This window comes from Tetranychus urticae, chromosome 2, assembly GCF_039701765.1.
Source record: "Tetranychus urticae isolate SD_2017Ah chromosome 2, NJAU_TeUrti_SD_1.0, whole genome shotgun sequence".
Taxonomy (NCBI): domain Eukaryota; kingdom Metazoa; phylum Arthropoda; class Arachnida; order Trombidiformes; family Tetranychidae; genus Tetranychus; species Tetranychus urticae.
The window spans coordinates 7,229,004-7,252,776 of record NC_142959.1 but is presented as its reverse complement, the minus strand read 5'-3'; the positions used below and the strand labels follow the sequence as shown (position 1 = coordinate 7,252,776).

Below are 23,773 nucleotides of genomic sequence, written 5' to 3'. Positions count from 1 at the left end.
TTTTTTTGTTAATGCCACAGATCAAAAGACAGAGTATTGTCGAAGAGAAACCATAATAAGTTGAGCTGATAGTCCATCAATGAAAATCTCTTGATAGTTGATAAATATTTGAGTAACAAATAAGTCAAACCAATGAATGCCACAAAATATATGCCATGAATATGAATGGGGGAGAAGCTAACAAAATAAGATAAACAGCATCTCATTTCATCACTTTACACCAATTTGGTCTAGGTTAATGGTATGCATTTTAGTTGATTTAGCAATTAATGTATCCGAAGAAATCACTTATATCTCAGAAGTCATGTAACCCCTTGAAATGTGATCAATTATGTTCATGAATAACTTTCCCTTTCAACACCATCCGAAAGTTGTAGAAATCAAAGATTCTCACCTCTTGAGGAGGAACATCAAAGGACACTGTTCTCAGATCAATTTTACAATATGAATCAATACAGGGAATAATAAAGAAGATACCAGGTCCACGGGCACCACCTTTAAGCAAACGACCTAACCTAAAAATAACAGCTCTCTCATATTCTTGGACAACCTAGGAAATAGAAGAAAAAAAAATGTAAATAAATAATGGTGATAAATAAGTATGCGTGATGAGGAATTTATGTTATGAAATAAATCAAGTTAAGAAGAAAGTGACAGCCTTGCGTGCACAAATATTCAAAATAACTTATCCAAGTCTATTCTTAATCAAGTATGGTCAACGACTCAGCATATCAAATAAATGAAATCTCTATCATACAAAAATGAATTGACAGTTGAATGGATAAAAATAGCAAAAGATGGAAAGAAAGAAGACCATGTGTGTAAAGAAAATGTTTTGACTTGACTAAACTTTAAATGCTTTTAAAACAAAAGTTGAAGGTAAAGCTATTTATGAAACAGTAAGTTGAAACAGTTGAAAAAGAAATACTTACATTAACGATGGTATCAGTTTCAAGAGATTACATATAATCATTATTTAATGACAAATTAAACACAACATGCTTAAATAACAATTACAAGAAAGAATCGATTTTGCCAACAAACTTTTTCCGTGTTAAAATGACAAGCAACAAGCAACCCAAAACAACCTTGGCAACGCCATGTTGTAAGGGAAATCATATGTTTAAACGAGAGAGGAAAAGAAAGAGAAGTTAGAGAAAGAGAGAGAGAGAAAGCGATACAAAATGGAAGACTCAATTTTAAAGACTGAAAAAACAAAACTAGCAATTAAAGTTAATTAAATTAAAACTGTAGATCTATCAAGTGAATGTTGAAAAATTGTCACCACTAGATGAACAGAAGAAAAGACATGTTGATTATGATAGATTGGGTGTGATTCAGGCTACTTCATGTGTCAATTAACCAAGGCTGGTTTTCATGTAACAGGCAAAAGGGGAGGAAAGACAAGACTAGTTTTTTTTGGTTGGAACATTGGAATATTTGTTGGATGACAATAACAATTTGATTAACTTACCTTAATACAAAACATAAGAGAGAATGGTAATGTAACGACAATCAGTACAACCGATATGGCGGTTAGAAAGTAGGCACATAAGCCATTGTTTTCAGTGTTATTTGCTGTGAAACAAAGAAAAGAAAAGCGTAATTAGTTGGAAAGTTTATCATGTTTACAGCTGGTTTTCAAATCAACCTTACCACCATCTTCATGATCAGAAAAGACAAATTTTTGTTCAGTTTTCCGAGTACGTGCAACTTCCACATCAACTGACATTATTTAAATCAAACAAGATTAAATAATAATATCACAAGAACAGAATAACAAAAGCAAAAGAAAAAGCAAATGATGAAGAGTTTATCAGACGATGCAACGAGAGAGGCAACGACAAGGGTGTGAGTGAGTTACAGTAAAAAGGAAAGCTCAATAAAAATGTCTGCCATTTGCTTGTTTACTTTTGGCTGTTTTATCATGTGAACTCTGCGTAATTATCTGATTATAGAGTTGAGCAAGATTTTTTGTCTCTTTTTTTCATCATCATTAGTTCATCATGTTATCATCAAATGTATGTGTTGATCGGAGATTAATTATGAAAAAATTTGCTTACTTATAACCAAATGATAGAAACCCAATTTAAGTCTTTTCAATGTAATGTGTTTTGTTATACAGTTGAAAATATTGGTCCTTTGGTCAAGACGCTCAATCCAAGAATTGGGTTTTAATTAGAGCAATAAATGTATTGAGTTTACTTGAGTCTTAATATCCTCAAGATTTCATGTTTAATTAGCCTTTGTGTTACGCAGTTAACATAATTTCAATGGCTATTACTTGTTGAAGTCCAATTCAATTAATGAAGTACACATGAATTGATGAGACATTCATTTGCAGACATGTAATATAACCATTGATTTGGGCAAACAGACCTTTTCCAATGATGATCAATATCATCTAGATGATTACAATGAATGATTCTAGTTTACCATGTGGACTCATCAGGGGATAAAAAATAGTTTTTAACAAGGTAAGCATTCCTTACACGTATTATGTACAGTGAAATTGGATCAATTTGAATGAATAAACATGTGAGCAATAAGATTTGCAAACATGATAGGTTTGTATTTTCAGTAATCATGAAAATCGTATGTCAAACGAACCTTCAATATTGGACAATAATATTCAATTACCGTTGTTGTATCGATTAATGATAAAGCTTGTATTGTAAGCATTATAAACATATGCTAACCAGATGGAAAAGATTGAAATGGATCAACATTAACCTCCATGTAATGTTAATAATCCAGTTTTGATTATTTTAAATTATTCAATGGTATATTCAATTCCTTTGAGATTAAATATGTATTTGTATGATACAATTTACATTGATTTATATTTTTGTTCATTGCTGCTATCCTTCAATTCACCATCAATGCTTCAAATTCAACTCTTAATGCATCGGGATATGCTTTTTTTATTCAAATTAATTCTACTTCCAATTTACTCGATTCCGTTTCTTTCCAGATTACATTCCCATGTTAATTGGTAACAATTGTATCGTTAACATTTCAACCTTTGGCTTCAATAAATTTTGTCAATTGACAATCAATAAGACAAGCATGAGAGTTCAGTGAAAAAAGCTCAAGTTTTAACCAATGTCAATGATAGAAAATCAGAAGAGGAGAGAACAAAAGACTTTTCTAATGACCTGAATAATCATCGTATCCAGCCAATTATAAGCTGGAAATGTTAGACATTTACAAAACCGCCATTTTCACCGTTTTATCATCGGTTAAAAAATTAGCTTCAATAGATAACAATCAACATTTTGTAAGTAGTCTTGATGACTAGTGAGTCAAGCCATTGTCAATAAAATAAACATTCACTTTTGTCAGCTTTTCAGTTGGTATCTAACCCTTGAAAGTAAGTGATCATAAATTAAAATAATCAGTCTTTTTATTTCTGTTGGTTAACTCATTCAATACAGCTGGAACCGAGTCTATTCCTAAGGTGACCAATTCGCAAAGAAAGGAGCGATTACGACTTGATATTTGGTGAAAGAATTTTAAATCAAAGGAACGTTTAATCGGATATTGATGAGGTAAGATAGATTGAAAGATCAAACAGTAATCCATCATAATGGTTTATAGATGATCAAGAATTGAGGTTAAAGGTTGAATCCATGAGATTCACTGAAATTAACCTTGATAACTCTTTCTTTCTGCTTTTTGTTCACCTTATTACATTTTGTTTTGGTCAAAACCTAATAGTCTAAAGAACATATCATCTGAAAATTTAATCCAATACTAATGGTTAATTACGTTACAGGTCCAGATTATTGCGGCATTTGAGACAATGATGGTTTATAACACAATACACTAACCGAGATAAACTCTCAGCAGGGTTATTCTGAGATGAGATTAGATGGTTCTAAACGGAACAACATAATGAGATTGGAATCCTTATTTTGGAAGGAATAATGAGTTGAATAAAAAAGAGGAAGAAGATGAACAAAATGAACAAAAACAACAAGGAAAAAGACAGACTCAAGATAATGAAAGGCTATTTCTTAAAGAAGAGTCAAGTGACCAATAAGACTGGCCATTTATTGTTGCCATCTGAATTTGTTCCCGGGTTGAATTAAATTAGCTCCTTTATTCAGGACAATTGAGCTTTCACCAATAAACTTAAATGTCAAGACAAGTAAGCATAAATTTTGATTAAGCCTTTCCTTGTAAATTATTCTCATCTCATCTTAACGCTCAATCTTTTTTCCCTTTCAACTTAATCCTTTAAGATTATTCTTTCACCAACAACTTATAAATTGAATCATTTCCAATTTATTAGTGTGCAATCAATGTTTCATGTCCCAAACAATCAAACCAATTGTTCCCCTTAAACACCCCTCAAGCCACAACCAATTTTCTCACTTAACCTCATTATTGACAGTTTTCACTCTTCTTTTTTATTTCTCTTGTTATTGTCTTCCTCTTGCAATTTATATCTTCATTAATCCTTTTTTCTCCTCTTCTTCCCTGTTATTGTTATCCTTTACGTATTCCAGAATCACTTGAGAAATCACTGGAAATCAATTTAACAAACCAACCTGATTATGTGTGTATCATCTTACAACAATGCAGAAAACCTGAAGGATTTACCATGGGGAATGGTATTACTCTATTAACATTGTTATTTACATCAGCAACAATCTCTGTCCAATCGTCACCATCTATATCCTTACTAAACGATCCATGAATTTCAACAATTTCATCCATATGGATAACGAAAGATTTACCTAATTCTTACACCAATACGTATTGTGCTCTTAACCTCGGAATAACCCTGTGAAATCAAATGTTCAATTGAAGGTCAATTAACTGAGCATTTCCATTTTCTTCAACCTTTTTACCTTCCCTCAACTCTTTCATCTCATTCAGCATATCATGCAAACTTGTCGTTGCCTTGACAGTTATTATTCTAAAATCCTATTAATTATCTAGTGATCGAACTACACTTGATTTGAATATTCCTTTTACCTTTTATTTCCCTTCTGTATACATTCATCTCTGTCTCAAGTCTAGTTTAACAATGAAAAAACGTCAGAAATGACCAGAATCTATCACTAAGGTAACCGATGAAACTGGTTAGTAATAAATAGACCTTATTGTTAAAATGATATTGAGATAGAGAATTATTATTTTTATCTCTTCATATTGTTGTGATAAAAACTGTTCAAAAAAAGACGAATAAGTACTAGGAGGAGAAGAAGAATAGGAATTGCGAGAATAACATTCTCTTTTGATGCTATTGATATTGATTAAGAACATATTAGCAGTTGGATCCAGGGCGTTCCAAAGAAGAGGGAAAAAAACTTGTGAAACATTTTATTCGATTGGATCGTTAAGAAGAGAACCAAGATGAGGATAAATCATCAGAATCATGGACAGAAACAGAAAACTCAAGACAAAATATCAGTTAATTTGATAACAATTGATTCACTTATCTTTTGGCCATCTCTGAATCAGGTTATACAGCTTTTTTTCCTGTTAATAATCTTTCTACAACTCTTTCCATCCCACTAAAACTACTATTAACCATAAAATATTTTCAGTTTACCCCTGAACTTTACTCACAACCTTTTAATCTACTCATCAGTCTTATGATTGTTTAGTAATCATATTAACCATTATTCTCAATACACACATATACTATTAGGACATGTACACATACACTAACAGTTAACTTTTTTTTCTTACCACTGTAATTAATTCCTCTTGAGAGTTTAATTTGGGCTGTAAAGCATCCATTAATGAATAGTAAATTTTGTATCCAATTATCATCTGTATTAATCTAACGATTCTAATTATTATCATTTTCTTTCTCTTCGATTTTAGCTATTAACCATGTATAAGTTAAAAGTACAGATTGATCATTGGAAACAGCTTAATGTATCCCAGGATAAAGAAGAATCAAAATTTGGCCTCTTTTCCTTCTCTGATCAACCCATCACTCGCAGGCCAACTAAAGAATGACCAACGGAAGGAAACGCAAATAGATAACATGGATGGTTAAACCAGGATGGAAACGAGAAAAGAGATCATTGATTTGATAAAGTGGATTGCAACAAAAGAATTGGATTAAATACTTATATTGTATCTAAATCCATTTGATGTTAATCAAATGTTGAATAGTTGAAATACATAATGATACAATAATGGATACAAAATTTTGACCATTCATGGATCCAAACGTTTCCAATCAATTACAAGAAAAGAGGATAAAATGGTTTGTCCAGTTGATCAATGAATGTCAGTGTTGAACATTTTTCTTCAACTTTTCCTATCCTGAATCTTGTTGAAATTGGTAGATTAAAACATTCACTTACCGTTGAAGATATGCTGTTAGATTGAAAAACACTAAAAAAGCTGCTACATTTTAATGTTAGAGTTGGTACTTTTAAAATTGAATAGGAAAGTGAAAAAAATGATTTCTTCCTATGATCGATTGAAAGTGTATGTGTGTGAATCTTAGCTGCTTTTTTCATTTCTATCTTCATCTTCTTTGTCATTTTCTGCTTCTTCATCTTCGTCGTTTTCTTCTGATTAAATGCAACCAGCAAATACTAGGAAATTTGAAACAGTTTCAGAAGACCTGACAACTTTTAATGCAACTAATGTTTCCAAAGCTCCCATTGTGTGAACAATTTCTTGTTGTTCATCATTTAATTTGATTGGGACGTTTGCTGTTTTTTTTTTCTTCTTTTCAATTTTCTCATTCCTTGCAACTTTCACGATGATGATGGTGAGGATGATAAAAAAAGAAGAAGAGAAAAGTGAAAAGTGAAAGCTAAAGATACGATTGAATAGGATGTTGAGTAGAAGATGAAGACGAAGTAGAAGGAAAAAAGGCTGCAACGATGAGAATGAAAAGAGAGGCCTAGAAGAAGATAAAGAAAGAGATGATAATGATGAAGATTGAGAGGAAAAAGATGAGAAATGGTAAAGTAAAAAGACCAAAAGATGAGCATAAGTTAGATGTAAGTTTATGTTACATTCACAGTTGAATCTCTTTTGGCTCATTGAAAAAGCAAAACTCATTTTTGTCTTGTTCATTCTTCTTCTTTTAGGAATCTCAAGCAAGCCAAGGGATAAGAGATAATCATTGAAATGGATTTGATTCGAACTGATTGTCCAACTAAATCTTGAATTTCATCTTTTCCTGATTGAAAGTCGGATAAACATTTCAACGTATTGTATTTACTGTATGTGCCCATCAATATTTATCAACATTCAGTTTAATTAATCAAATTTTATTTCCACTCTTCCATAGAAACAAAATTGACTGTTGTTGAAGGATCCAACGTTATAATCAACTCGACAATTAATGGACAATTATTTTCCAATTGGTTCCTCCATTAACTGCTGGTCAAGAGTTATTTCATCTTTACTCGTACAAGAACCAGTGTCAATGGAAAGTTGAGATTACTATTGGATTGTAAATATATTTATCAGAACATTCAATTCTAATTACAGTAAACCCATGATCAAACCTTATCATTATTTCCTTAATGAATGTTTAGTTGAGTCAAAGATGATTTAATTAAATTAATTGAATCAACTTTAATTGAACTGTTTTCATCTCTTTCTTTACAGCCTCATTTCAGTCAGAGACAATTGTCAATCCTATTAATAGATGGTTAACAATCAACAATAAAAACTTCACCAAAGGAACCAAAGGAAAAACGAAGAAAGAATGAAAAAAAGACAAGGAAAAAAGGCAAAGAAAGCAAACGAGAAGATGAAATTATCTTCCATCAATACTCATAATAATAATGAAAATAATAATGTTGGTTCTTTATATTTCACTATTTTTTTATTATTTATCTCAAAATAATCTTTTGATGACTTTTATTACATATTTTTGGATGTTACCATTTCCTAGAAAGGTCAATTGTACTTGGAACCAGTCCAAATTGTTGTCCAATCATCAGCAAAAACTAATATAAATTGTCATAGCTGATATTACAAAATTGTTGTAGTTGTAAGATGTAGACACATATAACCAAAAGGAAGGGCCATATTTCAATGCGACTTTTTGTTGTGGTAAAAACACAAAAAGATGTTGAGATATGACAAGTTTCATGTTGATTTTAATTTCATTGGCTTTTGCAGATTCTTATTGAATGTCACTCAACTTGAAAGATGTTTGTTTATCATTATTTGCCATAACAAACTTAAATTCATCTTTTTTTATTATGAATTTACTTTGACAGCAAGACATCATCTTTCTGACCTACAAAATGACATCTTTCTGAGCTTTAATTTGTTTGAAATAAAACAAACTCAAAAAGATTCAAATAAGTCTACCAATGAAACCAATCCAAATTGGACACAATCAAGAAAATGTGATTAAATTGTCGCCAAACTCGGAGCAAATACTGAAGGGCAAATATTACAGGTTTATTGTAATATAAATCAATGTATCAACACTTTTCTTTTGCCAATTTGGTTTCTTTACTTGAACATAAATGTTTAACCAAATTGTTTCTTTTGCCTTTTTCTTATAATGATTCCATCAATGTATTGAAAAGATTGAAATTCAGCCGTGAACCTTTTCAACTGGTCACACAATCAGGATGATGATGATTATGGGCAAATATTTTTCATCTAAAATGAAATGGAAACTTATTTTCAGGACAAAAATACTGTTATACACACCAACATCATGAAAGGCAAACATAATTCAAATGGCTTCAAGGCTTCCTTGACTTAAATCTCAATTGAATCAATTGCTTTTCCCTTTTCGCCTTTTAACTTCACCGAATCCTTAAGAGTTGCAATTTCAAGCTCAATTCAAGAGTACTCTGGTTAAATTGATAATCTGGAAAAATTGTTGAGAGATCCAAAGGAAAAAAGAAAAAGGAAAAACCTGGAAAAATATGAAAAAATGTATCTTTGTGCTCGTCAGGCACAAGCTAATGGTCTGCCAGTGTTAATGTCATTTGGTCAATTGGAGGAAGGGAAAAAAAGTTAAACCTTCAACCTGATCTAATTTAATCAACTTTGCTTCCAATGTTACCTTCAACCTTTTCCTAATTGTACAACTTGATATTATTTGTTATTATATCAGATGATAATCTGTTTAAATAAATAGTATAAATTGATTGGTATATTGATACACTAAATAAATATGTTAACAAGCAGTGAAATGAATAAATGTAACTGACATTGAATATAAAGTATCCTAATGAGAATGGTTTCTGCTGGTGAAAATTCAACTTGCTTCCAAGTTGAATGAACATTACAATAGCGTCAACACTTACTAACATTCATCCTCAGCTTGAATCACTTGGTCCATGTCTTCAAATAGGAAATGTTTAATCATTTAATAGGAAATTGAAACTTTCCCCAAATCAAAGTTAAACTAAGCATTTCAACTAAAATAGACAACATTTTAACATGCCAAGAAGCCTTTGATTTTCAATGGAAAGAAATGTTGAAAAACAATAACATTAACATCAACATGTAACATTAATGAGCAACAATTCCTTTTATTTGTATTTAATTTTCAATCAACTGTACATTTAACCTCTATCTTTCTACCTCTTCCCTGCATTTCCTGAGTATTTCAATGATTCTGCTTTTAATGATTAACAGGCTTGAGTGTAGCTAAAGGCTATATTTACAGTTAAAGTAAACAATTGTTGAAACTTTTCTTGTACAGTTGTAACAGACTGCAACCAAATAGGTGAACTTTTCCTCTAAGAATGAAAACCCTCATGAACACATGCTAATTCAGAGTTGTAGATGAATGGCAAGTGTAAGATGGAGTCGCAACATTGAAATTCAATCGTCTGAAGGTTAGCTAATGAACTTGTCGGAGATGGATAGAATAAAAGAAAAAGATTTGATTATTTCCTTTTCCAAAATAAATGCCAAAATGAATTTATTATTCATTTTAAGTAGAAGATGAACACTTCAAGTCACTTTCAAAACATTTGACAAATCGCATTAGTACACTTAAACATAAACTCCTAGAAATTAAAATGAAAATCAGTTAATAATTACAGTTGATATAAATTTTTAATAACTAAATCTAGTTACTTACAATGGGTAAAGCCTTGAGATCCCTACAAAATGGCATGGCTTACATGGAACCAATTTGTTCACAATAACAAAGTAAAAACATAATTTAGATTTAAATTTCAACAGCAACAATCAACTTGACAATAAAATTAATAGACTAAATTGTTCCTGTTAAATCCAATTGTGATGTAAATTATAAACAAATTAAAGTAAAAGTCAAACATTACAAGTAACCAAAGACAAAAGGTAAAGTAAAAAAAATGAATAAAAAGGAGGGAAAAGTAAATATCAAAACTGGTAAAGGCGCTCAATACAAATGGTTAAATGCAAGAAAAGACAAAATTAGGAAGAAAACAATTTAAATTGCCAAACATTAACCATTTAAAGATAAAATGAAATAAATTTAATTTTAATTGTAGACAATAAAAGGCAGTAATCAACAATTTATCCAATTCAGTGAAACTTGCAGCCTCCAAGTGCAGTGGGTTTGTAAAGGCAAGTATAAAAATCAAGATTACAACTAAAAGTTGACTTGATTTTGACAGTAAAGCAAATTGATTGAATTAATCAAAGGCCAATCTTTTCACGATCTCAATTAAAGTTAAATCAAAATGTAATCAAGACTCAATTAGAAGCGCTTTTATCTCAATCAATTTAACTCTTGTTCAACTCTCTGGCAACATAAATCACGAAAGCAAAAAAAGAGCTCAAACTCAAAGGTTTATTAATTTTCTGCATAATTAAACCTCAATAATACAGACTAAGTATAATAATAAATTGACATTTTCCTATCTCATAATAGTCAGCTGGTTGAGACACTAATAACTTTAACCAACACAATTACAGTTGTAATTAACTGAACAATCTTAAAGAAGGTCGAGAAAATCAATACAAATTGGTTAAACAGTAAACCCATTTTCATCTGAATCAGTCTCAACCTTTTCCATCATTTAAACATTTTGATTGTTAATGACAAAATTAGACAGTTTATTTTTAACACTGTTTTGATTGTGATTAGAGAAGCTAAAAGTTGACAAAATGGTCAATCAATTGAGCCATCGATTGACAAGAAAGACTTGGGTTTACTTGGTTAACCTTTTAATTTTCAATTGTATTCAATGAATAATGATAAATTCAGTGCTCTTTTGACAGTTCAATTGTTATCACATTTTGAGGTTCCATTTTTTTCTGGGATTTTTCACTCCATACAAATGTTTCCTTGGTTATTCATGTGAAAATTCATGTTGATGAAAAGATTAAGATTTATTTCAATAGACAAAGAAAGAAAAGGAAATTTTCCAGTTTACTTTTTTCAACCTTTCCTTCAATTTCACTGTTAATGGTTGTGATTGTGTTTGAAAGAGACTGATTTTGCTTCCAACATTGATAAATCATTTTTAATTTCATTATAACCATAAGCTTTTTTTGATACCAAATGAGAGACGGTTTGATTTATCCTTGGAGTTAGTTTAATCTTTATTGTTGATATCATACCTTGTTGCATGATTGATGGCAACAATTTACTGGCATATTAAAATGACTGAATTATCAAGCCCATAAGTTGAACAGTTGAAAAGGAGTGAAACTTTTTTCTCTCAACTCATTAGCATTTTGAGATTTTTGCAAAAAAATCAGCTTCTTTAAACTGTGAGTGGTTAGTAGAGGCTATTAATAACAAAAGGGAATGAAAATAAAAGTTCAATTTACTGATAATTTGACTTCAGATTCAGATTACTAATAAACCACAGAAAGTTAATGAGAAAGAAAATTCGTTATTTATCTGAATGAATTTAGTCAGAACAAGTCAGAAAATTTGGTTTGCTATCTTTAAATTGAGATGATGTTGCATCTGTTTTGACTTGGCTATTTGGATGCTTAAAGAAGTTTTGCTTTCAACTGAATGATTAGTTTGAACTAGGCATTAAATCTTAAACAGAAGTGTTCATTTCGATCAGTAAAATTGATACAATGATGAAAAATCTCTCTCATTAATTATTGAGACTTTATGGGATAAAAGATTGCGACCCTTTCAAGATCCAGATCTGAGATTTTAAGGTCTTCTTAGACATTTCGTCAGAACAGTAGACTATAAGCAGCTCTGTCTGAAACATTGACGATTCACCATTTGACGAGTTGATCGTAATCACGGTGAATTGATGAGTTCTAACAGACATTTCGTGATTATCCGATGAGTTATGAGGTTATAGAGCATTTCAATGAAGAAGCAAAAAAACACAATTTAGTCATTGAAGCAACTTGGCATAAAGTTTGTGAATAAAAACGATAGTCAGCTCAATGTAGCGCAATTAAGACCAATAGAAAGGTTTTGGAACCATCCGGAGTCCCTGGTTATTATTTTGAGCTCATTTGATTATTGAATTAACCATTAGGATTGACCAAGTTCAATAAATCCCAAGCCCGAACTTTATTTCAATATGTGTTTCCTCCGCAAAGCTAAATGTTCCAAGAATAAACTTGGCTAACTTTCATTTGGTCGTTAAACTGTGAGATTTCCGATTTTGGTTAAAATTGATTTTGATCCTAATAAAAGCTTCCAATCCATTGAACAATTAGCTTGGGTGAGAAGGGAAACATTTTTCATTGGAAAAGTTGATTGATTGAATCACTTTGATTGGCAATTTGGTTTTCAAAATTGACCAATAATCCAAAGCTGTGAGAAAAATTCAACATTCAATATGAAAGAAAATTTATTTCAATATAATCGATTATGAGCCTGAAAATGTCTATCAATATTTATCAATTTAACTTGAACCCATCCAAAGGTTTACTTTCATCTTATCAATATTAAAGAAACATTGAAACCAGGAAAAGTTTTAGACTCAAGCATGAGATTGAACGCTAAGAATGCATTATTATTAATCCAAGGGAAAGCATTATTGTTATTAATAAGAATGAAAATAAAGGCAAAATGTTGAACAAAAATCGGCCAACATTTTACTCCATTTGCTTGACCAGAGAAAAGTTTTGCAAATAATCTTTAGTAATAAAGTGTTTCAAGTGATCAAGTAAACATCATGTTAACTCGGAACAAATTGCCAGAGCAAAATTGATCCATTCCGAGTTGATTGGAAGAAATGTGAAAATAATTATCGAACAAAGTTTTCAATTATTCGTAAAAACTTTTTCTCGTCTGATGTTTGTTGGCAAATTATTCGGCAAATCTGAGGCCAAGAACTTTATTCAGCTGAACAGAATAATTGATGAGGAAGAAATGGATGAAAAGAAGAAAAGATTGAAGAAAAATATTGAATTTTTTGTTTGCCTGGAAAACAATTTAATCCATCTGTTACTATTGTTTCGTCTGTTGAATCTGATGTCTGATTAAAGATTGATTTATTCACCATTTCACTTGGAAGAAGCGATGAAATTTCATTTTACAAATGTTAACCTTTTATTTTGTTGTTCATCAGTTCATGTTTTAATGAGCAAAACCAAAATATCGACTCGATTCTGGTATAAAAAGCTTTTGCTTTATTGATTTTCAAATGATACTTGAAAGATGATTTACTTTTACCCAATAAATGTACGATGTTTGGCGTAAAGTCAATCATGACTGAATCAAATTGGTTTCAATTTTATTGTTGTTACAAATTATCAAAATGTTTCTCAAGGGTTGATCAATTATATTACTGATGTTTATCATGAAATACTTGAACAACGAAAGGAAAGGTAAAATATTGGATTCTCAATTGTCAATAAAGCATGAATCTGCCTCTTCAAGTGTCTCTGTATTTGGTCAACTTTTGCTTCTCAATTAGCCTCATCCATTTCAGTCACATTCAGTTTAGAAGAAAAATCTTGCAAATCGACGATTTTCTTGGCCAATCTCGATAATCCTAGATGCTCTTGAATCACGACAGTAGTAAAGGTTGACTATTGTGTCAAAAAGGCGGGGCTTATTTTTACCCCCAAAAAAGCGGAAAACAAGTTTTAAGAGGTTAGTTTGAATGCTATTTTGTTATAGCCAATTGCCATACTTTTTGTTTACTAGTTTTTAGCGAAAACAAGCTATGCCTCAGGGCATATACCGTACCCATAGACCTCAATGTTAATTATTTTTCTTAATTAACTTAGCAACTAACACTAACCAATTGATGTACAATACGTTGTTTTGAAGGTGTCTTTCTAACCATATGAAAAACTTTCCTAACAAGCCAATATTCACTAAAATTTTCAACACTAATTACTAATTACTAAAATTTTTAAAATGCTAATTAACAAAAATTTAACTAACAAATTATAATGTTTCATACATAGTTTTGAAGCTATTTCTTAGCTGTATTTAACTATGTTTAAACCAAACCTCTATGAGCAAACCGAGCTGAGAAAAAGTTTTTCTAGTCGCGAGCATAATAGAACGTGACTTTGAACATGAATCCTCAAAACCTTCGAAAGTTTTATGAAGAGTGCGTCTCTGACATCGAGGATGATTATTTAAACTCATCGCAAGAAGAACCATCCTCAACATCAAATATTGGCGACTCCTGTGTTGGTCAATTTTTGGTTAACGCTGATTGTTTCCGGGAAAGAGTTGAACCAACTTTAATCGATTTGGTTTCAGATGATGAAGAAGAAGAAGCACCCGTAAATAGAGGCTTCAAACGATTACGAGCTGACTCTATTTCTTTGTCCGACTGTAGTAGGTTCAAACCTTTGGACCTCTCAATGAAAAATTGGCTTTTCCATTCATTTGCCTTGCTTTTCTTTCATTTCATTTTTTAATTATTTGCACTTACCTTTTTGTATTTCCCCTTTTCATTTTCATTTTCTCCATTTTGAATTTTCCATTCTTTGTATTTTGAATTTTTCCAATTTTTCCAATCTCAATAAATTATTTTGAGTGAAATCTCTTTGTTTTTTTTCATTTGAAAAAGCAATTTTTTTCATTCAGTATTCGCTACCTGAGAAGAATACCCAGGCCGGGCGATGGGGAAAATTCACGTTCTATTATGCTCGCGACTAGAAAAAAATTTTCTCAGCTCGGTTAGAAAGACACCTTCAAAACAACGTATTGTACATCAATTGGTTAGTGTTAGTTGCTAAGTTAATTAAGAAAAATAATTAACATTGAGGTCTATGGGTACGGTATATGCCCTGAGGCATAGCTTGTTTTCGCTAAAAACTAGTAAACAAAAAGTATGGCAATTGGCTATAACAAAATAGCATTCAAACTAACCTCTTAAAACTTGTTTTCCGCTTTTTTGGGGGTAAAAATAAGCCCCGCCTTTTTGACACAATAGTCAACCTTTACTACTCACGACTGAAAGGATTTTCTCAGCGACTTCGCAAAGCTTTAGTTAGGGTAACTTAACTTGGACATTCCGATCGCATTTTACTAATATCAATCGAGCTGAGATAACGTAAAATTTTAAACTTTGGAGGGAACACAATTCAGGGCTGCATTAAGCTTAAGCTTGCCATCTTCAGACATGATGTCTTGTAAAGACTCTTACCTTTCATTCATTTTTCAAGATCCACTTTTTGAATTCATGTTCGTACATTTACGAACGAAAGAAGTTTTGCCCAAAATGAATGAAATTCATCATGAATGATTGAACAATGAATATCTTAGAAAGTTTTCATTTGATGAATTCATGCCCTTCGCGATTAATCAAGATAGCTATTGATGAATAAACAATTTTCACTCAATTTGTAAATCTTCAAAAATATTTTAATGTTTACACTTTTGCACAAAGGTTGACAAAGTTTGTAAGCCTTGCGTCTAATGAATCAAGCAACAAGTTTAAGCGCTAATTTGAATTTTTATCTAAAATTCTTTTTCTGTTGATCATTTCGAACAGTGTAACATTTCGATAATCACTTGGATTTCAACTTGCTTCACTTGCTTCGATGACATGAAAAGGTAAATGCTTTTTGAAAAAAACAATGAAGATGAAAAGTTACACCTGAATTGTCACTTTAAGCATTTGTTAATCACTTGTAAACGACTTTGACTTTTCACCTGATAACTTTACTCACTTTCAAATGATGATTATATGTTGGTGAATTTGAAAAGGTTGAATAAGCTAAAAAATGACTTTTCAAAAAAATGTCATTACCTGAGAGTAAAATTTTGTATTTTTTTTGTGTTACCTCAATAACTGTAAAGTACAATGTAAATATTACAAAGGCAACAAATTTAAACATTAGTTGAATAGTTTAAAATTGTTATTTTAAAGGTTAGAGTGGAAAAGGAGAAAAGCTGTGTTTACCTTTTCAAGGGTTATAATGAAAACAGATGAGAATCATGAATAATTCAAATGAATTGGAAACAATGATTTACATTTAACTTGATTGCTTTCAAGTTGTTGTTGTTGCTTCAATTTTGTGTTATAATCTTAAGTGTAAAGAAGATGAAACCAATAGTGAAAAGGAAAACATTTCAATCAATAGTAATTATCTTTAGTCGAAATCTTCTTTTCTCTCGTTTCTTCTTCACACAAAGTTGATCTTTTCAGGTTCACATGCAAGGAATCATGAGCTGAATAATTAGTTGAAATAGCTGCAAGATTGTGGAAGAAGGATAATTATGAACTTTGATTACAATTAATCATGTAAATAAGTGAAGAAAGTTTTTGCAACGAAAAAAAGAAACTTTCGTAAAATGACGTCAAATTGGGTTCGTTAGGATGAAACTCATGAAACTTGAGTAACAGTTTGATGGCGTTGTTTACTGAGAGCCTTGCTAGTGCCAAAGTTGTGATAAGGTTGAAATGAAGAGAGAAATGTTGAGATTGTTTTAAACCCTTTAAGCATCATTAATAAAGATTGTGAATCTGTCGAGGCATTATCAGCCATTTATCAAAGCAACTAAGTTTCACTTCAATTGTTTCATTAGCATTTTGTTTTCACTTTTGTTGCGAACATTTAAAACACTTGACTTTTTTGCAAGTCTTTAACCTGAGTAAAGACACTTGCAATAATTCAAAATGAGCTTCGAAAACAATCGATATTTGCATTTTAATCCTTTCCATTTATCGACGATCATTGAATAGATAAGGTGAAGGTGCAAGAAGGTTTCACTATTAGTCAAGTAAATAAACTTGGATTAAACAGATTCAATCTTCTCAGTTTATCGATCGACATCTTTGCGAAATTGTGTTTCTTTCATCATTCCAACCAATTTACTTTCAACACTCGAGTTCTGATTTTCCGAAGTTCGAAGCATCAGTTTTTAAAGTGACTTCTTGCATAGAAAGAGAAATTTATTTTTCAAAATAACTGCATTGAAAGTTGAAAGTTACTTCTCAAAAAATTTGACCGAAAAATCTTCTTCCACAACTGAACAAAAGTCGATCGAAGTTTCAACTTTGAACTCGATCTTCTCGAAAACTATCCATCACAGAAACTCTTTAGCTTCACAAATTGATTCCGTTTTTATGCGTCTATCACAAGCTAAAAATGTCTAAACTCTCAACTCGAATTAAATTTTTTCATTTGCAACTTTGGAAGTTTTTTCGATTCTTTTGTTATGGAAAAATTGATTTCGTAAAAAATCCCCGTTTTTAGATTGAATCAGTGGCCTGCCTGTTCTCAATGTTTCAAGTTATTCCAATCACTTTTTCACAATATTCGAACAGCAAATTAATGATTTCTTAAAGTTGCATCAGAAAAACTAGTGCGATGGAAAAATCTGTATAAAAAGTGATCGCAGTGGGAACATTGAATTTCTCGAAAAATTTTATGATATTATTACCAGAGAATAATACCAATAATACCAGAGAAATTTTCAGACTGCACTTGAGCTGGTCAAGACTGAGACCTAAAAAGTTCACAAGAGCTGCATGAACCCAATCGTAACGCATAACTTATCATACATAAAAGGTGAACATGATCATTCTCAAATTGAGTTAACTAATGCCATCGGCATCGCTGTAAATCAAATCTATGAAACGCGAAAGCATCAGAATTGGTTACAATTGCATCAAAATTTGAAAAAAATTGAGAACAGAGAAATGACCTTTGACTGCAAAAAATGAAAACCTATGAGAGGTGATGATTGAAAATTCAGTTTTGAACAAAGAAAATGATGAAAAGAGAAAATTTTCTAAAAACTGGAATCGAACGAAAAATGATAAGTTTTTCAGAAGTTATTGAATTGGCAAAGTAAAAATAATATTAATTACAATAGTCTTGAACACAGTGAAAGATGAGGATGAAGAAAAGACTGCCTGACAATTAGGTTGTCAACTTTTCAGTGACTTTCTATTGATATAAACACAGAGATATTTTTCTGTGTTGAGAATGAAAAATGATTTTCAACTCTATTCTACTTTTTTTACCCATGAAATGATCTCTTCACCATATGATATCCTTCATCATTTTCATCATCATCATTATAATCATCTTTATTTACTGTCAATCGATCTAATAACATCTTAATCTAATGATGTAATAAAAGTGAAGAGCAAAAGAAGAGGAAAGTTTTCTTGATTATCCTTTTTTTTACTGGCAACATCAACATTAACATTTTTGCTGTTCAACTTTTTTGTGTTCAACTTTTGCAGCTCAATTCATTGTATAATGTTCATTTCAATCATCATTGATTGAAACAACGAAATGGTTAAACAGTGAACACTGATTGATTGATGGAACAATGATTTTCATTTGATTGTCTTTAAACATCAATTTAAACATTAATCATGAAATTGATTTTGAAAATTGTCATCAACTCTTTAACCATCATATAATTTACTTTTACAACTTTTCTCATGTAAATCTTTTCTCTGTTTCAACTTTTTACTTTTCACTGATTCAGCTTATGTGCTCACTTTATCTGATTTAACCATGAAAATCATTAATCTTGCACTTCTTTTGTTTTGTCTCTCCTTACCTAATTTATTATTCATGACGATCATGATGATGATGATGATGATGGGAAAGAAGATGAAAAGAATAAGCTGCATTGGAAAAGTTATCATTATTCATTACAAATTTAAATGGTCTTAATACCATTGTAACATTGATACAATCAAGTTAGCATTAATTGAATGAAGTAACAATCTATTTTTTGTTCCTTCCTCATTTCATTTTTGTCTATTCCAATGTCATTTAACAAAAGGACCAAGAAACAATTGCTATACAAAAAGACATTTCATTGATTAATCTTTTTTTGTCTCATATTTAACTTGTCAGTTTATCAATAGTAATGTTTGATGAATATTGGTGAACAATTTTCAAGGTTCAATGATGAATGGATTGGATTAGGCTTATACATCAATAGTAACATGAGATATGAATTTCAATGAAATAATCACCTAAAAGTAATGCACAAAAGTTTTTTCCACTTTTCACGCAACCATCATGTGGTTGAAATTGATTGACCAATGTAGTTTGAAATCTTTACACCAAGTCAATTAATCAACAAATGAAGCAACTAAAAGATCGATGAAAAACTCCATCCAAAGCTTTATCCAATTCTTATTCAGTTCTTATATGAATGCAAGAAAATCGATGCAATCACAACTAGCTATTGTATCCAACGATAACGAGTTGTAATAAACATCGAAATTACTCGTCACTTCCAACTCGAACAGATTTGACTTGAAGAATGACTTGTGAAATCATTTTGCAGCGACAATCGTAGTTGATGAAACTTTTGTTACTGGTAGGATTTGAACCTGGGTATCATTGCCTAACTTAACCAAACCTAACCTAACACTTAACCATTTAGCTATCGTGGTTTTTAAGCTTAACGACAAAGACTTATTTAGAAACCAATTCACTTTGAACGGAACGGTCAATTGAGAGATATTGAAATGCGAAGTTTTTTTCGTTAATAAATAAGACCATCTATGCAAATATGGGATGGGCTTGAAAGTCTTTTCAGCACATCTACACATGTTGTTGAAAGCTGTACTCAGTTTGAAGTTATTCTGTTTAAGCGATATAGTCGTTGAACGGAATCAAAAAGTGAATTTTCAAAATGGTTAAGCTGAGTTAAAATCTTCACTTCGTTTCACTACGCTCCGATAATGATAAAATTGCTAAAAGAAATTTGTAGCGTTAGGTGGATCAAAATTTTTGATGTTTCTTTGTGTACCAAATAGTCACGGTTGCCATGCAAGAGAGTAGCAAAAGCTCAAGCTAGACAGTCGACCTTGTAGGTTGAATCAATGTTTCATTTGTCGTCTCAGTAAAAGTGAAATGCAAACATGAAATAAACTAGAAAATTTACAGTTCAATTACTTTGAATCGTAATAACTCGAAACCAGTTAATGATTATTTTAGTTTACCAAAGAAAAAAATACACAAAAATACCATAATTGGTACACTTTAATTTGGTCCATTAATCGCACAACAGTTTGCGAGAAAAATATGAAATCATATTTTAACTTGAATCATTTTGTATTTAAGTGAGTTTCACTTCATTAACCTTAAATCAATACATTTGATTGTTTCCCAATGCCGTCTTGAACACGGCCATTAATAACATGTTAACTTGAATGTAATCAAAAATATTGAATGTAAACCTAAAACCAATACAAGAGCACAAAATTGAATGTGAAAGTGAAGGGAAAACGAGAAATGCAAAAAGTCCAACATAAATCAATCCCTTTAATAACACATTTCTTAATATATTCAAACTATTATCATCATCACCATTATATTATTCATACGATTAATTTAATTATACGATTAAACGAAATAAATGTGATAATATTTACCAGTTACTTGTTAGCCGACTATCAAATGTTGTCTAACACACAAAATCAAATTAATTATCGTTACATTAAAATGGGTTAGAAAGTTAAATCATGTGAGCTCAACATTATCATCATCATTTGTTTATTCAACAATTTATCTGACTGCTGAATAAAATGATATAAAAATAGAGCCAACAGAGGCAAAAATGGAGAAAAACTAATAAATTTTTCGTTTTTTGTTCCAATTCCACAAAATAATGTTTTTGGTCAACAATTTCGGTCCTTTTTTTACTCGAACCAAACCATTTCAAATGCAATTCATTCCAAGTATTCAAATGTTGAACAATTTCATTAATATTCATGAATTGAGGAAAATGATAAAGAGAGAAATAAAAAAGTAAATGATGAAAATAAATGTTTTTGACAGTTAACAAGATAACTCATAATATTGATAAATGATATTGAAAGTGGGTTAAAAGATATTCCATGATGAGTCGAAAAAGACTGCGTATTCTTAAAAAAACTAGCGAAAAAATTTTGTCCACAAAAGTTCGAAAGTATTGCATTCCATTCACAAATGATTAATGGTTGGAATAATTAGAAATGACGAAAATTTCGATTAAATCCAATGTTTGCATAAAGTTATCAAGGAATTTACAGGGAGTGCACTGGGAGTTTTCGGCGATTTTTCAGGCAATTTTGACAATTGCCATTGCCAAAAGTATTTTTCATTCTTTGTTCTGATGATGAACTTTTTGATTGCAAACAGTTGCAGAATTGAAGATGTTTGAGCTGCTTTGGATTATTGCTCAGCATTTGAACGTTGCTATTGAAGGAGTTAATGATAATTATCGAATGCGAATTTGGATTTTTCCACTTTTCTCTTTATAGAAACATTTTGCTTCCTTCTTTCAGAGTTGAACTAATGAACAATTTTTTTCTCGTCTATTTTGCAGATGATTTAATCACTATAATTTTACTCTTGTTCAACCTCATTGTAACTAGTTTTTGTCTGTTTTTATTGCTCATCAAACTGATAAAGTGTTTAATATTAGAGTCTTTTTGTGTGCTTTGATAAAAGTCTATTTTTACTTCGAAAAATGGAGCGAAAAAATAACGAGAAATAATTTCTGTTTTTGGCTTTATTTTAGTTGCTTTTAGTTTCTACTCTTTATTAGACCTAAGAGGCCAATAAACTGTAACAATTGAGGGAAAAGATTCAAGACTAACTAGGTTGGTATAAAAATGTTGAAGCCTGAACAAGTTGAACAAAAATACTTATGATAATGATGATGATTAAGTAGCAAATAAGGTTTCGTTACTCAATGTTTATTATCATTTCAAGATTTGTCTCTATTTGTATCTGTTTGCCACCTTCAATGATGAATACTTTCGAGTGTTTGTAATGTTAATCATGAAGAGAATGATGGAAAAGTAAAAAATATTCAACTTTGAGGTTAGAATATCATATTTTTGTGTCTTTTTTGCCACATTCATTGCTATTCATTTCACGAAAAGTTGTTGTCTAGCTATGAAAGAGACTCAAAGAATCAATCAAAATGGCAAACGCAAAAAGGCTTCATTTTTATCCAACTTTTTCTTCTTCTTTTTTTTCTCAATCTCTCTATTCAACTCCACCTCGGGTATGAACAAGATTGACGATAAAGGTGATGATAATAATTGTTGGTGATACGGAAAATTGTTGAGGTTAACTTTGAAGAAACACAGGAAAACCAATTGAACTTCGTTTCCTGAAAAACATTATCTTCACCTTTTTTCTTCTCATCATGAAACAGTAGCCCATTAAAGATCCTGATCAAGTCAACACTTTGTTGCTTACAAATCACGTCTTAGAGGCTTTTCAACTCCAAATGAGTTGGACTTTCAATACGATGACTCCATTACACAGAATATTTTACTCCAAATCTCAGTGACAGATTGAAATTGCAAAGCAAGAGAACAGAGCATTTCAAGCATTGATCATCCATTTGCCTAAATTGTTTGTCAGCCCAGAACTGAATCATCTTGAGAGAAAATCTTTTCTTGCAAAGTTCCATCATGGATGGAAGAAGACTGAAACTTTTGCTCTAATCCAAAGAATTAAGATTAACATGATTGAAGCAAACTAAGCAATAAGTTTCAATTTTGAAAGAAATGATCGAAAATAAAAAACGGACAAAATTGAAAGGAATTGTCGTCGAGTGGAAATATGCAGATGAATTTGGCAGATTAAATCAATAGGAAATCTTCATTTTGATTGAAATATTGAGTTGCAATATTTAGCAAATGAAACACTCGGAATAATGTGATTGGAAATGAATTTCTGCCTGAATAACCACAACACAAGTTGACGTTACATGCAATGATTACGTCAAGTTGTAACATGAAACCTTTATATTTTTAAGTCACTCTCAATGTTTACCAACTATTAGTCAAGTTGAGCAAATACTCATCACGACAACAACTCAAGTTCAAGTCCAGCCCGTGATATAACCTCGATATTGGCATGGATTTATAATCACATATTCATGCATTTTCTGAGCAAAAGTTGGGAAAAACGAAAATCGTGAAAATCAATTATTTTTTGTCGAAATGAAAATCGAGATTATTCGTGACTCCATTTGAAGACGATAAATCTAGCAAATGATATTCATTTCAAGACAATTTCAAGTTGCATTGTTGATGTTTCAATGTTACAAGTTGATGTAATCACTTGAATGAGATTCAATCAATAATCATTCTCGTTGCTCTTGAGTGTTTCATGGAGAGTGACAAACTATTTCCATGTTCATCTTACTATTGAAACTTTTTTGGCTTCTGATGCTTTACTGGTTATTATACACTTGAAGTTTACAAAAGTTGTTAACAAAAGTGTGTACAACTGGAAATGAAAAATAAACTAATATTATTTTCATTTTACCTTATCCAACTTGAAACCCATTCAACTTTTCCCTTTCGTGATAACACAACAACAAAAAGGAAGAGATAATAATAATAGTAATGATGAGCAATAATAGCTACAAATAACTGATAGATATAATATTCATTTGATCCATTCTTTTGCATACAAC

At 30.9% G+C, this 23,773-nt stretch overlaps 1 protein-coding gene and 2 long non-coding RNA genes across 7 annotated transcripts in view; 1 reads left to right on the top strand and 2 right to left on the bottom strand.

Moving 5' to 3' along the window:
- LOC107366093 (mechanosensory protein 2) overlaps positions 1-23,773 on the bottom strand; it is a 52,591-nt gene that overhangs the window by 1,544 nt on the left and 27,274 nt on the right. The window contains exons 1-3 of one of the 2 annotated variants that reach the window (XM_015933665.3): positions 1,657-1,885; positions 1,475-1,578; positions 395-550 (exon numbers count right to left, since the gene is read on the bottom strand). In XM_015933665.3, coding sequence (XP_015789151.1) covers positions 395-550; positions 1,475-1,578; positions 1,657-1,732 — 336 coding nt within the window. In that variant the 5' untranslated portion in view covers positions 1,733-1,885. Of the gene's footprint in view, positions 1-394; positions 551-1,474; positions 1,579-1,656; positions 1,886-23,773 lie in introns of those variants that run through there. The other variant, XM_015933664.3, reaches the window with a different exon arrangement.
- On the top strand, positions 1,906-7,424 carry LOC107366098 (uncharacterized). 4 transcript variants are annotated; one of them, XR_016198242.1, is made up of 7 exons: positions 2,551-3,280; positions 3,438-3,551; positions 3,779-4,153; positions 4,515-4,818; positions 5,845-6,986; positions 7,077-7,197; positions 7,280-7,424. It is a non-coding gene; the product is annotated as an uncharacterized LOC107366098 (long non-coding RNA). The 4 variants fall into 4 exon arrangements; XR_016198243.1 differs by lacking the exon at positions 2,551-3,280 and having other exon boundaries at positions 3,372-3,551; positions 4,515-4,619; XR_001569553.3 differs by lacking the exons at positions 5,845-6,986; positions 7,077-7,197; positions 7,280-7,424 and adding an exon at positions 1,906-2,477 and having other exon boundaries at positions 2,975-3,280; positions 4,515-5,128.
- Positions 9,476-10,333, bottom strand: LOC107366100 (uncharacterized). Its single transcript, XR_001569563.3, has 2 exons — positions 10,058-10,333; positions 9,476-9,983 (listed from the first exon to the last, which is right to left on the bottom strand). It is a non-coding gene; the product is annotated as an uncharacterized LOC107366100 (long non-coding RNA).